We start from the raw sequence: 13,747 nt of genomic DNA, 5'->3' as shown, positions 1-13,747 counted from the left end.
AGTCACGAGACATGTCTCCTGGTTCACAGTCACTAGACATGTCTCCTGGTTCACAGTCACTAGACATGTCTCCTGGTTGACAGTCACTAGACATGTCTCCTGGGTCACAGTCACTAGACATGTCTCCTGGGTCACAGTCACTAGACTTGTCTCCTGGGTCACAGTCACTAGACATGTCTCCTGGGTCACAGTCACGAGACATGTCTCCTGGTTGACAGTCACTAGACATGTCTCCTGGTTCACAGTCACTAGACATGTCTCCTGGTTGACAGTCACTAGACATGTCTCCTGGTTGACAGTCACTAGACATGTCTCCTGGGTCACAGTCACGAGACATGTCTCCTGGGTCACAGTCACTAGACATGTCTCCTGGGTCACAGTCACTAGACTTGTCTCCTGGGTCACAGTCACTAGACATGTCTCCTGGGTCACAGTCACTAGACATGTCTCCTGGGTCACAGTCACTAGACATGTCTCCTGGGTCACAGTCACGAGACATGTCTCCTGGTTCACAGTCACTAGACATGTCTCCTGGTTCACAGTCACTAGACATGTCTCCTGGTTGACAGTCACTAGACATGTCTCCTGGGTCACAGTCACTAGACATGTCTCCTGGGTCACAGTCACTAGACTTGTCTCCTGGGTCACAGTCACTAGACATGTCTCCTGGGTCACAGTCACGAGACATGTCTCCTGGTTGACAGTCACTAGACATGTCTCCTGGTTCACAGTCACTAGACATGTCTCCTGGTTGACAGTCACTAGACATGTCTCCTGGTTGACAGTCACTAGACATGTCTCCTGGGTCACAGTCACGAGACATGTCTCCTGGGTCACAGTCACTAGACATGTCTCCTGGGTCACAGTCACTAGACTTGTCTCCTGGGTCACAGTCACTAGACATGTCTCCTGGGTCACAGTCACTAGACTTGTCTCCTGGGTACAGTCACTAGACATGTCTCCTGGGTCACAGTCACGAGACATGTCTCCTGGGTCACAGTCACTAGACATGTCTCCTGGGTCACAGTCACTAGACTTGTCTCCTGGGTCACAGTCACTAGACATGTCTCCTGGGTCACAGTCACTAGACATGTCTCCTGGGTCACAGTCACTAGACTTGTCTCCTGGGTCACAGTCACTAGACTTGTCTCCTGGGTCACAGTCACTAGACATGTCTCCTGGGTCACAGTCACGAGACATGTCTCCTGGTTGACAGTTACAGACCAGTATCCCTACTATCTTTTCTCTCCAAAACTCTTGAACGTGCCGTCCTTGGCCAGCTCTCCCGCTATCTCTCTCTGAATGACCTTCTTGATCCAAATCAGTCAGGCTTCAAGTCTAGTCATTCAACTGAGACTGCTCTCCTCTGTATCACGGAGGCGCTGCGCACTGCTAAAGCTAACTCTCTCTCCTCTGCTCTCATCCTTCTAGATCTATCGGCTGCCTTCGATACTGTGAACAATCAGATCCTCCTCTCCACCCTCTCCGAGTTGGGCATCTCCGGCGCGGCCCACGCTTGGATTGCGTCCTACCTGACAGGTCGCTCCTACCAGGTGGCGTGGCGAGAATCTGTCTCCTCACCACGCGCTCTCACCACTGGTGTCCCCCAGGGCTCTGTGCTAGGCCCTGTCCTATTCTCGCTATACACCAAGTCACTTGGCTCTGTCATAACCTCACATGGTCTCTCCTATCATTGCTATGCAGACGACACACAACTAATCTTCTCCTTTCCCCCTTCTGATGACCAGGTGGCGAATCGCATCTCTGCATGTCTGGCAGACATATCAGTGTGGATGACGGATCACCACCTCAAGCTGAACCTCGGCAAGACGGAGCTGCTCTTCCTCCCGGGGAAGGACTGCCCGTTCCATGATCTCGCCATCACGGTTGACAACTCCATTGTGTCCTCCTCCCAGAGCGCTAAGAACCTTGGTGTGATCCTGGACAACACCCTGTCGTTCTCAACCAACATCAAGGCGGTGGCCCGTTCCTGTAGGTTCATGCTCTACAACATCCGCAGAGTACGACCCTGCCTCACACAGGAAGCGGCGCAGGTCCTAATCCAGGCACTTGTCATCTCCCGTCTGGATTACTGCAACTCGCTGTTGGCTGGGCTCCCTGCCTGTGCCATTAAACCCCTTCAACTCATCCAGAACGCCGCAGCCCGTCTGGTGTTCAACCTTCCCAAGTTCTCTCACGTCACCCCTCTCCTCCGTTCTCTCCACCTCTTTAAGGAATACCTAGGATAGGATAAGTATCCCCCCCCCCCTTTAAGATTTAGATGCACTATTGTAAAGTGACTGTTCCACTGGATCTCATAAGGTGAATGCACCAATTTGTAAGTCGCTCTGGATAAGAGCGTCTGCTAAATGACTTAAATGTAAATGTAAATGTAACTAGACATGTCTCCTGGTTCACAGTCACTAGACATGTCTCCTGGTTGACAGTCACTAGACATGTCTCCTGGGTCACAGTCACTAGACATGTCTCCGGGGTCACAGTCACTAGACATGTCTCCTGGGTCACAGTCACTAGACTTGTCTCCTGGGTCACAGTCACTAGACATGTCTCCTGGGTCACAGTCACTAGACATGTCTCCTGGTTGACAGTCACTAGACATGTCTCCTGGTTGACAGTCACTAGACATGTCTCCTGGTTGACAGTCACTAGACATGTCTCCTGGGTCACAGTCACTAGACATGTCTCCTGGGTCACAGTCACTAGACATGTCTCCTGGTTGACAGTCACTAGACATGTCTCCTGGGTCACAGTCACAAGACATGTCTCCTGGGTCACAGTCACGAGACATGTCTCCTGGGTCACAGTCACGAGACTTGTCTCCTGGGTCACAGTCACTAGACATGTCTCCTGGTTGACAGTCTCTAGACATGTCTCCTGGGTCACAGTCACTAGACATGTCTCCTGGTTGACAGTCACTAGACATGTCTCCTGGGTCACAGTCACTAGACATGTCTCCTGGGTCACAGTCACTAGACATGTCTCCTGGGTCACAGTCACTAGACATGTCTCCTGGGTCACAGTCACTAGACATGTCTCCTGGGTCACAGTCACTAGACATGTCTCCTGGTTGACAGTCACTAGACATGTCTCCTGGTTGACAGTCACTAGACATGTCTCCTGGGTCACAGTCACTAGACATGTCTCCTGGGTCATATTAACCACTAGACATGTCTCCTGGGTCATATTAACCAGAAGACACTTACCAAGACACTTACCAAGACACTTACCAAGACACTTACCCTGACACTTACCCTGACACTTACCCTGACACTTACCCAGACACTTACCAAGACACTTCCCCTGACACTTACCAAGACACTTACCCTGACACTTACCAAGACACTTACCCTGACACTTACCCTGACACATACCCAGACACTTACCCAGACACTTACCCTGACACTTACCCTGACACTTCCCCAGACTCTTACCCTGACACTTACCCTGACACTTACCCTGACACTTACCCTGACACTTACCCAGACACTTCCCCTGACACTTACCCTGACACTTACCCAGACACTTACCCTGACACTTCCCCAGACACTTACCCTGACACTTACCAAGACACTTACCATTTACATTTACATTTAAGTCATTTAGCAGACGTTCTTATCCAGAGCGACTTACCCTGACACTTACCCAGACACTTACCCAGACACTTACCCAGACACTTCCCCTGACACTTACCAAGACACTTACCCTGACACTTACCCAGACACTTACCCAGACACTTACCAAGACACTTACCCAGACACTTACCAAGACACTTCCCCTGACACTTACCAAGACACTTACCCTGACACTTACCCAGACACTTACCCAGACACTTACCAAGACACTTACCCAGACACTTACCAAGACACTTCCCCTGACACTTACCAAGACACTTACCCTGACACTTACCCAGACACTTACCCAGACACTTACCAAGACACTTACCCAGACACTTACCAAGACACTTCCCCAGACACTTACCAAGACACTTACCCTGACACTTACCTTGACACTTACCAAGACACTTCCCCAGACACTTACCAAGACACTTCCCCAGACACTTACCTTGACACTTACCTTGACACTTACCCAGAAACTTACCCTGACACTTACCCAGACACTTACCCAGACACTTACCAAGACACTTACCCAGACACTTACCCAGACACTTACCCAGACACTGAGAGCAGATGTGGAAACAGTGAGAGCAGATGCAGAATATTATAGAAAAGGCATGCTCAGATTGCCTGACCAGCCCAGTCCACCGTGAGGCGAGGCAAGCCTGAGTCTGTCACCTTGTGAAAGGTGCAGAGACTAGAATTCAGGCAGTAAAAATAAGAAGTGACAGAATATTGATTTGCTTATCTCTGCTGTGCAGACACACAGAAGTGAAGGGCGAGTGGGGGTTGGTTATCAGGCTTCAGCGTCTGATAGAGGAGACAGTGAAGAAAAAACAGATTCTTCAGCCGATTGGTTCGCTTCAATTTTTGTTCCACTTTCTTCTGGTGCATTACAGTAAGAGCTGTGGCACTTTTACAGTAAAGGAAAAGTAGTGAGCTTTTGGGATGTTGATAGGATTATTCACGGCCAAATACATAGCTAAAAGAAGGTTGGTTATTATCCGTAATGGTTATTGGTGGATGATTCATCAATATCCTGGCTGTGTAATTGGGTAAATTAATAATGTGGAGTTGGCACAGTAACCGACAGCTGATGTCCTTAATTTAATTTGAGAACCAATCAACACAGCCCATTATCAGCCTGAAAATGTCATATTGGCACGTTCTTTGCAAAAAAAAGGTAAAATGTCTCAGTAGCTGATATTTTCTCATAACACATTGATTGCAGTCAATGGGAAAAGATGTGTGTCACAGGGTTGATGCCTAAGTGAATACATTGCATTCAATAGAGGAAGGTCAGGATCACAATTTGGACGCATAGAGTAAGTAATCACAGACATGACACCCTTCTATCTTTCCCCCTCCCTAACTTGCCTAGTTAAATAAAGATAAAATAAATACAATATTTAACCAGGAGTCAATATGAAGATAGGGTTAGGGTTACTTTTAAGGTGGAGCTGGGAGTGGACTTAAAGCTAGGTTAACCTTAAGACATAACCCTATCCTTAATCCAACTAACAATTCATTCATTGTCCCCTCCCCCCACTACATAGCAGCAAAGTAGGCCTCACTTGAAGCTAACTTGAAGTTAATGTGCTTTTGATTGACATCGGCAGAACTGTTGAGGAAAGGTATTAAATTCATGCATGGAATCGTTCAACAGACACTTTCGATCAACACAAGCCTACATCTGACGATGTGAAATGAACTAATCTCACATAGCCATGAAGCCCCCCGTTGACTGCGATTGAGCTAGCTAACCGTCTCGCGCACAGCCAACAGTGGTGGGTGACCTTATAGGGAGGGATGCCTTGTGTTGAGGTTCAGCTTCCTGTGGCATTAGGAACTGTCTTAATTCATCCTCAACATGGTGCTTCGATATCTCCCTGCAGTTACACAAAAACTCGGTCTTCCATTCTCGGTAGAGGTATGTCAAATCTTAACATAAAGACTTGAAACTCAGGGCATTGTTAGTGTCCCCAGGAGTCTTTACATTGAATTTCAACTTCCAGCAATGAGAGAGAGGAGGTAGAGTCAGAGAAATAGGGAGGAGAGAGAATGCAGGAGGAGAAGAGAGAGAAAAGGGGAGAGTGACAGAGGGAGGAGAGAGAGAGGTAGAGGGTGAAGGAGGTAGAGGGTAAAGGAGAAATGGAAGAGAGAGGAGTGAGAGATGAGAGGAGTGGGAGGGAGGGAAAGGAGGAGGGAGAGAGAATGGAGGGGGAGAAGAGAGAGAGAGAGAGAGAGAGTGAGGGTGAAGGAGGGAGAGTCAACAGACAGACAAGTGTGAGAGAATGAAGAGAGAGGAGGGAGAGAGAAGGGAATGAGTGAAGGAAGAGGAGAGAGGGATAGGGTGAAGAAGGGGCAGGGAAATAGAGGAGGGAGACAGGAGGGGGAGAGAGGAGGGAGAGAGGAGGGGGAAGAGGAGGGTGAGAGGAGGGGGAAGAGGAGGGAGAGAGGAGGGGGAGAGAGGTGGGTGGAGAGAGGAGTGAGTGAGGCATAGGGTGAAGAAGGGGCAGGGAAATAGAGGAGGGAGAGAGGAGGGGGAGAGAGGAGGGGGAGAGAGGAGAGAGAAAGGAGGGGGAGAGAGGAGGGAGAGAGGGGGGAGAGGGAGGGAGAGAGGAGGGGGAGAGAGGAGGGAGAGAGGAGGGAGAGAGGGGGGGAGATAGGAGGGAGAGAGGAGGGGAGAGAGGAGGGCGGGAGAGAGGAAGGGGGACTGAAGGAAGGAGAGAGTGTGAAGAAGGGGTGGGGAGGGAGAGAGAGGAGGGAGAGAGGAGGGGGAGAGAGGAGGGAGAGAGGAGGGAGGGAGAGAGGGGAGGGTGTGAAGAAGGGGTGGGGAGGGAGGGAGAGAGAGGAGGGAGAGAGGAGGAAGAGAGAGATAATGGGGGAGTGAAGGAAGGAGAGAGAGAGAGAGATGAGAAAAAACGTCAGTCCTGTGTCATCTTTTCCCATTGACTGAACTGCATTGAGAAAAACATCAAGAACTGTGAAATTTGACCTTTTTTGCAAAAACATGGATGACGGATCTCGTACTGTTGACTTGAAAATTATAGTTGATCATTTTTAACATCCTTTTGATAAAGCAGAAAATCCATCTATGAAATCAGATGACAAAAAATGGAACTGGTCAATATTTCTTTCACAGGATTGTGTCCTGGATTCATTGCGTCCTCCTTCCTTGATGTTGATTTAAAAGGAAAATGATATCTCCTTGGATTCACCCCGGGTTTGACAGACAATACGATGTCAGTTGAACCCCTCTTCCTTGGCACTCACTTGTCATAATAAAGTTATTATTTTCGGAGATGTTTGGAATAACAGATCCTCTCTTAGTCGACATGTCAGGTTATTAACTGACAAGAGGTTGGCTTTCCTTTTACAACAACACAATGACGGAAAGTGCATGAATTACAGCAAAGTGCTATTTGCTGGGGAAGACACAGTGATGGGGGGGCAAGACATAATAAAGATGCAGGGCCTTGCGAAAGTATTGGGAAAAAATTTCAGTCTCTCGATGTGCAAAACTGATAGAGACATACCCCAAGCGACTTACAGCTGCAATCGCAGCAAAAGGTGGCGCTACAAAGTATTAACTTAAAAGGTGGCTGAATAATTCTGCACGCCCAATTTTTCAGTGTTTGATTTGTTAAAAAAGTTTGAAATATCCAATAAATGTCGTTCCACTTCATGATTGTGTCCCACTTGTTGTTGATTCTTCACAAAAAAATACAGTTTTATATCTTTATGTTTGAAGCCTGAAATTTGGCAAAAGGTCACAAAGTTCAAGGGGGCTGAATACTTTCACAAGGCACTGTATGTATTCAGAAAATCTATCCCAGTAATTTCCTCTAGAAAAATTATGACCGAATTGAAGAATAGCCTATGAATCTAATGAAAAATAAAATTGAACTTCAAGCATGTTTGTTTCTTTGAACCTAATCTGATAGTGTATTTACGTATTTATTTAAGTTCCACTACTGTAAATTCCCACCGCTACTGTAATTTCAAACTGCCTAATTTTTACATGCGTAACAATTATGTTTTAGAATTGTTTTTTTAAAGGAACGTGATAAAAGAAAATCCTGTACGAATTCTAACTCACAGTCAACACACAGTCAACATACAGTTAACATACAGTTAACATACAGTTAACATACAGTCAACACACTGTCAACATACAGTCAACACATAGGTAACATACAGTTAACACACAGTTAACACACAGGTAACATACAGTCAACATACAGTTAACATACAGTCAACACACAGTCAACATACAGTTAACATACAGTCAACATACAGTTAACATACAGTCAACATACAGTTAACATACAGTCAACACACTGTCAACAAACAGTTAACATACAGTCAACATACAGTCAACACACAGTTAACATACAGTCAACATACAGTCAACACACAGTCAACACACAGTCAACACACAGTTAACACACAGTTAACATACAGTCAACACACAGGTAACATACAGTCAACATACAGTTAACATACAGTCAACACACTGTCAACAAACAGTTAACATACAGTCAACATACAGTCAACATACAGTTAACATACAGTCAACACACAGGTAACATACAGTCAACATACAGTTAACATACAGTCAACACACTGTCAACAAACAGTTAACATACAGTCAACATACAGTCAACACACAATCAACACACAGTCAACACACAGTTAACATACAGTCAACACACAGGTAACATACAGTCAACATACAGTTAACACACAGTCAACATACAGTCAACACATAGGTAACATACAGTTAACATACAGTCAACACACAGGTAACATACAGTCAACATACAGTCAACATACAGTCAACACACAGGTAACATACAGTCAACACATAGGTAACATACAGTCAACATACAGTCAACATACAGTCCACATACAGTCAAAATAAAGTCAACATACAGTCAACACACAGTTAACATACAGTCAACACACAGTTAACATACAGTCAACACACAGTCAACATACAGTTAACATACAGTCAACATACAGTCAACACACAGTTAACATACAGTCTAACAGAGTCTAACACACAGTTCATGTTATCATCTCTTTACCTTACATATATTTAATTTGGAAAATCAAGTGTTGTAGGTATGATATACAAAATGGAAGATTATTAAAGCGTCACGTTTTGAAATTCTTCGGAAATGTGCAATAACTTCAGATTCGACATATAGTTAGTAAGTTTATAAAACACGTTAAATGGTAATAAAACTGTAAAACTGTAAAACTTTTGACTTTCCTATTGGTACATTTACATTACATTTACATTACATTTAAGTCATTTAGCAGACGCTCTTATCCAGAGCGACTTACAAATTGGTGCATTCACCTTATGAAGTCAGTAGTCAGTAGTTGTTGTATTGAACTCAGTTGAACTCTGCAGTTGTTCCCCATAGCAGACCGTGTCTGGGTGACGATCTCCAGTATTATGAACTACAGTGATAACACGGACAATGACAGAACAATGACACTGGTCCGATATAAGATATTGCCAAGTCAGTAACAGAATGCTACTCTGATTGACAGCTACACAGTATGTATGTCTGACTGTGTAGCTGTCAATCAGAGTAGCATTCTGTTATTGACTTGGCAATATCTTATATCGGACCAGTATTCATACCCCTGACCTCTCCCACATTTTGTTGTGTTACAGCCTGAATTCAAAATTCATGGAATATATATATATATATATATATATATATATATATATATATATATATATATATATATATATATATATATATATATATATATATATATATATTCCTTCTAAGACACCATCGTTTGCCTTCGTTTGATGACAGTTTTGCACACTCTTGGCATTCTCTCAACCAGGTTCACGAGGTAGTCACCTGGATTGCATTTCAATTAACACGTGTGCCTTGTGGAATTTCTTTCCTTCTAAATGTGTTTGAGACAATCAATTATGTTGTCACCAGGTAGGGCTGGCATACAGAAGCTAGCCCTATTTGGCAAAATGCCAAGTCCGTATTATTGCAAGAGCAGCTCAAATAAGCAAAGATAAATTACAGTCCATCATTACTTTAAGACAAGATGGTCAGTCAATCCGGAACGTTTCAAGAACTTTGAAAGTTTCTTCAAGTGCAGCTGCAAAAACCATCAAGAGCTATGAAACTGGCTCTCATGAGGACCGCCACAGGAAAGGAAGGCCCAGTTACCTCTGCTGCAGAGGATAAGTCCATTAGAGTTAACTGCACCCCAGATTGTAGCCCAAAGAAATGCTTCACAGAGTTCAATTAACAGACACATCTGAACATCAACTGAGGAGACTGCGTCAATCAGGCCTTCATGATCGAATTGCTGCATAGAAACCCCTACTAAAGGGCACACATAAGAAGAAGAGACTTCCTTGCCAAGAAACACAAGCAATGGACATTAGACCGGTGTCCTTTCCAACCACTGTGTCATTGTGAGATGCAGAGTAGGTGAACAGATGATAACCGCATGTGTGGTTCCCACTGTGAAGCATGGAGGAGGAGGTGTGATGGTGTGGGTGTGCTTTGCTGGTGACACTGATTTATTTAGAATTCAAGACACACTTAACCAGCAATGGCTACCACATCATTCTGTAGCGATACGCCGTCACTTATGCTTTGCGCTTAGTGGGACTATCGTTTGTAGAAAATAGTAAAGAAAAAAAAAACTTGAATGAATAGGTGTCCAAACGTTTGACTGATGCTGTGAGTATTCACACACCTCTGCTATGACACTCCAACTTGAGTTTAAGTGCATCCAATTTACTTTGATAATCCTTGAGAGGTCATTCAAACTTGGAGTCCACCTGTGGCATATTAAATAGTTTGAACACAATCTAAAAAAGAGACACACATGTCTATGTATGTAAGGTCCCACAGGGTGACAGTGTATGTCAGAGCAGAAACCAAGCCATGAAGTCCAAGGACCTGTCTGTAGATCTCTGAGATAGAGTTGTGATGATGCATATATCTGGGGATGGGTATAAAACAATTTGTAGATTGTTGAAAAGTTTCCAAGAGCAAAGACGTCTCTATCATCAGGAAATGGAAAACATATGGAACTGCAGATACTCTGGCCGTCTGACTAAACTTGGGCAAGGAGGAGTTTGGTCAGGGAGGTGACCAAGAACCAAATGACCACTCTGACAGAATTACAGAGTTCCATGGCTGAAAGGAGAGAACCTGCCAGAAAGACAAAAGTCTCTAAAGCACTTCACCAATCTGTGCTTTATGTGAGAGTGGCCAGATGGAAGCCCCTCCTGAGAAAAAGTCACATGACAGCATGCCTGGAGTCTGCCAAAAGGCACCTAAAAGACTCTGAGAGCACAAGGCAAAATATAATGTGGTCTGATGAGACGAAGACGTAACTCCTTGGCCTGAATACAAAGTGCTATGTCTGGAGAAAAAAGTGCACAGCTCATCACCCATCGAACACCATCCCTACCGTGAAGCACAGTGGGGCCAGCATCATGCTATTGGGATGCTTTTCAGCGGCAGGGACTGGGAGACTTGTAAGGATAGAAGAGACAATGAATGGAGCCAATTACTGCCAAATCCTTGATGAGAAAACCTACTTCAGAGTGTTAACAACCTTCGACTGGGGCAGCGATTTACTACATTCCAACATGGCAATGACCCCAAGCATTCAGCCAAAGCAACACTGGAATGGCTTCAGAACAAGTCCTTGAGTGGCCCAGCCAAAGCCCAGACTTGAATCGCATTAAAAATACTTGAAGATTGCTGTTCACCGCCATTCCCCATCTAACCTAACAAAGCTTAAGAAAATCTGTAAGGAAGAATGGGATAAAATCCACAAATCCAGAAGTGTAAAGCTGATACAGACATACCCAAGACGACTCAAAGCTGTACATTTGACTCAGGGGAGTAAATACTTATGGAAATGAGATATTTCCATATTTAATACATTTGCAAAAAAAAATCTGAAAAACATGGTTTCACTTTGGTAATTATGGGGTATTGTATGTAGATGGGTGAGAAGAAAAAGAAATTGAATCCTTTTTTAATTTTGGCTATAACAAATCCAAAAATATGGAATAAGTCAAGGGCCATGAGTTATTTCTGAAGTCACTGTACAGCTTTTCCATACTCCCAACAGTGCTGTTACATGACTGATAATTAAGGATCTTCACTAGTGAAAGGGAAGGTGAAGGAGTGAGAAAGATCAAGGACAGATAGAAAGACAGACAACTGACACTCCGTCTGCAAAGTTCACATTCGTATAAGGTCAACCTTGAAACCTTTGTCGTTGAGGCAATAAGAGTTGTCAACTTATTTAAGAAAAAAAACCATTCTAAATTAAATCCCTCAACTAACTCTGGTAATTGAAAGAACTCAAGAACATGTGGGAAAACAACCCCCCAACCCCCCCCCCCACCCCCCACCCCTAGAAAAAAAAGAAAGAAAGACAGGAAGAAGGAAAACGTCTGATTAAATTGTCGTCTTATATTTAACTTGCTGCTAATATTTCAATTAGAGAGACTGGAGGCAGCGACACTGCAGGGTTAAAATAGAACAGGGGAGAATTAGTCCCACTGATTAATAGCAGGGAAATGAAGACTTTCTTCACTTCCTCTCTTCTGCTCACACGAGACACTCTTCATCCCTGCGGCTCTGTTCGTCACTGACACTCACCCTCATATTCAATAAAAAATAAAAAAAGCCTTTATCAACGTTCTATTCGCTTACATTGTACAGAATATTTGGAAGTGCAGACTCCACAGCTTTCCTTGTGTGTGAGAGTGTTGAATAGTTAGTCCTCTGTAAGGAACACGTCTACAAATTAGAACACGCTAGCTTCTAAAAGCGAGAGAGAGAGAGATTTTGACAAAAAGCACATTTGAGACTTCCTTTCCCCTCCTCTGCCCTTTCCCATTACCATAAACCCACTCACTCATGATAACCATTAATGTAGAGTCTTATTAAAAACCTATCAATACACATGCTGCCACGCCACTAATGGCTAGGAATTCCTCTCAGTTAAATCTCGACGTTGGTCTTCCAGTCAGGACTAATGAGATCCATCCCTCAGCATCTTTTTGGGCTAAATCACCTTTATTTGTATCTGCCTACTCCTAGCTGCTGGTCATTTATACAAGTGTGGTGCTATGGGAGATTAATTGTGCCTCTGGAGCCTGGGGGGCTGAGCAGTGGCTGGCTTCTGGCTGGTTGCTGGCTGTCTGCTGGCTGTCTGCTGGCTGGTTGCTGGCTGTCTGCTGGCTGTCTGTGGCTGGCTGTGGCTGGTTGCTGGCTGGTTGCTGGCTGTCTGCTGGCTGGTTGCTGGCTGTCTGCTGGCTGGTTGCTGGCTGTCTGCTGGCTGGCTGTGGCTGGCTGTGGCTGTCTGCTGGCTGTCTGCTGGCTGTCTGCTGGCTGGTTGTGGCTGGTTGCTGGCTGTCTGCTGGCTGTCTGCTGGCTGGTTGTGGCTGGTTGCTGGCTGTCTGCTGGCTGGTTGCTGGCTGTCTGCTGGCTGTCTGCTGGCTGGTTGTGGCTGGTTGCTGGCTGTCTGCTGGCTGGTTGCTGGCTGTCTGCTGGCTGTCTGCTGGCTGGTTGCTGGCTGGTTGCTGGCTGTCTGCTGGCTGGTTGCTGGCTGTCTGCCGGCTGTCTGCTGGCTGTCTGCTGGCTGGTTTCTGGCTGTCTGTGGCTGGCTGTGGCTGGTTGCTGGCTGCGGCTGGCTGTGGCTGGCTGCTGGCTGGTTGCCGGCTGTCTGCTGGCTGTGGTTTGCTTGTTGCTGGCTGGTTGCTGGCTGGTTGTTGGCTGGTTGCTGGCTGTGGCTGGCTTCTGGCTGTCTGCTGGCTGGTTGCTGGCTGGCTGCTGGCTGGATGCTGGCTGGTTGCTGGCTGCGCTTTCCTTGCATCCCTCTCTCTCTGGGTGATTCAGGTTTAGGGAACCATAGGGAGTCGTTAATTGTTCTTGGTCAGGGCTCGGGCAATAAAAAGGTCTGCCGCTGTCGCTGATGAGGCATCGCTGTCTAGAAGTTGATCTTTAATGCCAAGTCACAGAGAGGGCAGGGTGGGTTGTGAAGCTGCAGCTAGCCGAGCTCTTCACGGGGTGGGGGGG

The 13,747-nt window shown here is 45.6% G+C and overlaps 2 protein-coding genes across 2 annotated transcripts in view; both read right to left on the bottom strand.

The window, feature by feature from the left end:
• Positions 1-1,200, bottom strand: part of LOC124011588 (cysteine-rich, acidic integral membrane protein-like) — a 1,985-nt gene extending 785 nt beyond the window's left edge. The window contains exons 1-2 of the mRNA XM_046325042.1: positions 930-1,200; positions 1-882 (exon numbers count right to left, since the gene is read on the bottom strand). The exon at positions 1-882 is cut by the window's left edge and continues 785 nt beyond it. Of these exons, the coding sequence (XP_046180998.1) occupies positions 1-882; positions 930-1,200 (1,153 nt within the window). The remainder of the gene's footprint in view (positions 883-929) is intronic.
• Positions 1,201-12,806: 11,606 nt separating this feature from the next.
• Positions 12,807-13,544, bottom strand: LOC124011587 (serine-aspartate repeat-containing protein I-like). Its single transcript, XM_046325041.1, has one exon. The coding sequence runs from the start codon at positions 13,542-13,544 to the stop codon at positions 12,807-12,809; it is 738 nt and encodes a 245-aa protein (XP_046180997.1).
• Between the last annotated feature and the right edge of the window lie 203 nt (positions 13,545-13,747).

The sequence above is a fragment of the Oncorhynchus gorbuscha genome, linkage group LG23 (assembly GCF_021184085.1).
Source record: "Oncorhynchus gorbuscha isolate QuinsamMale2020 ecotype Even-year linkage group LG23, OgorEven_v1.0, whole genome shotgun sequence".
Classification (NCBI taxonomy): domain Eukaryota; kingdom Metazoa; phylum Chordata; class Actinopteri; order Salmoniformes; family Salmonidae; genus Oncorhynchus; species Oncorhynchus gorbuscha.
The sequence above is the reverse complement of the archived record's forward strand: the minus strand, read 5'-3'. Positions and strand labels throughout refer to the sequence as shown.

Coding starts and splice junctions, on each gene's coding strand:
- LOC124011587 (XM_046325041.1), bottom strand. CDS start 13,544: ATGCAAGGAAAGCGCAGCCAGCAACCAGCCAGCATCCAGCCAGCAGCC.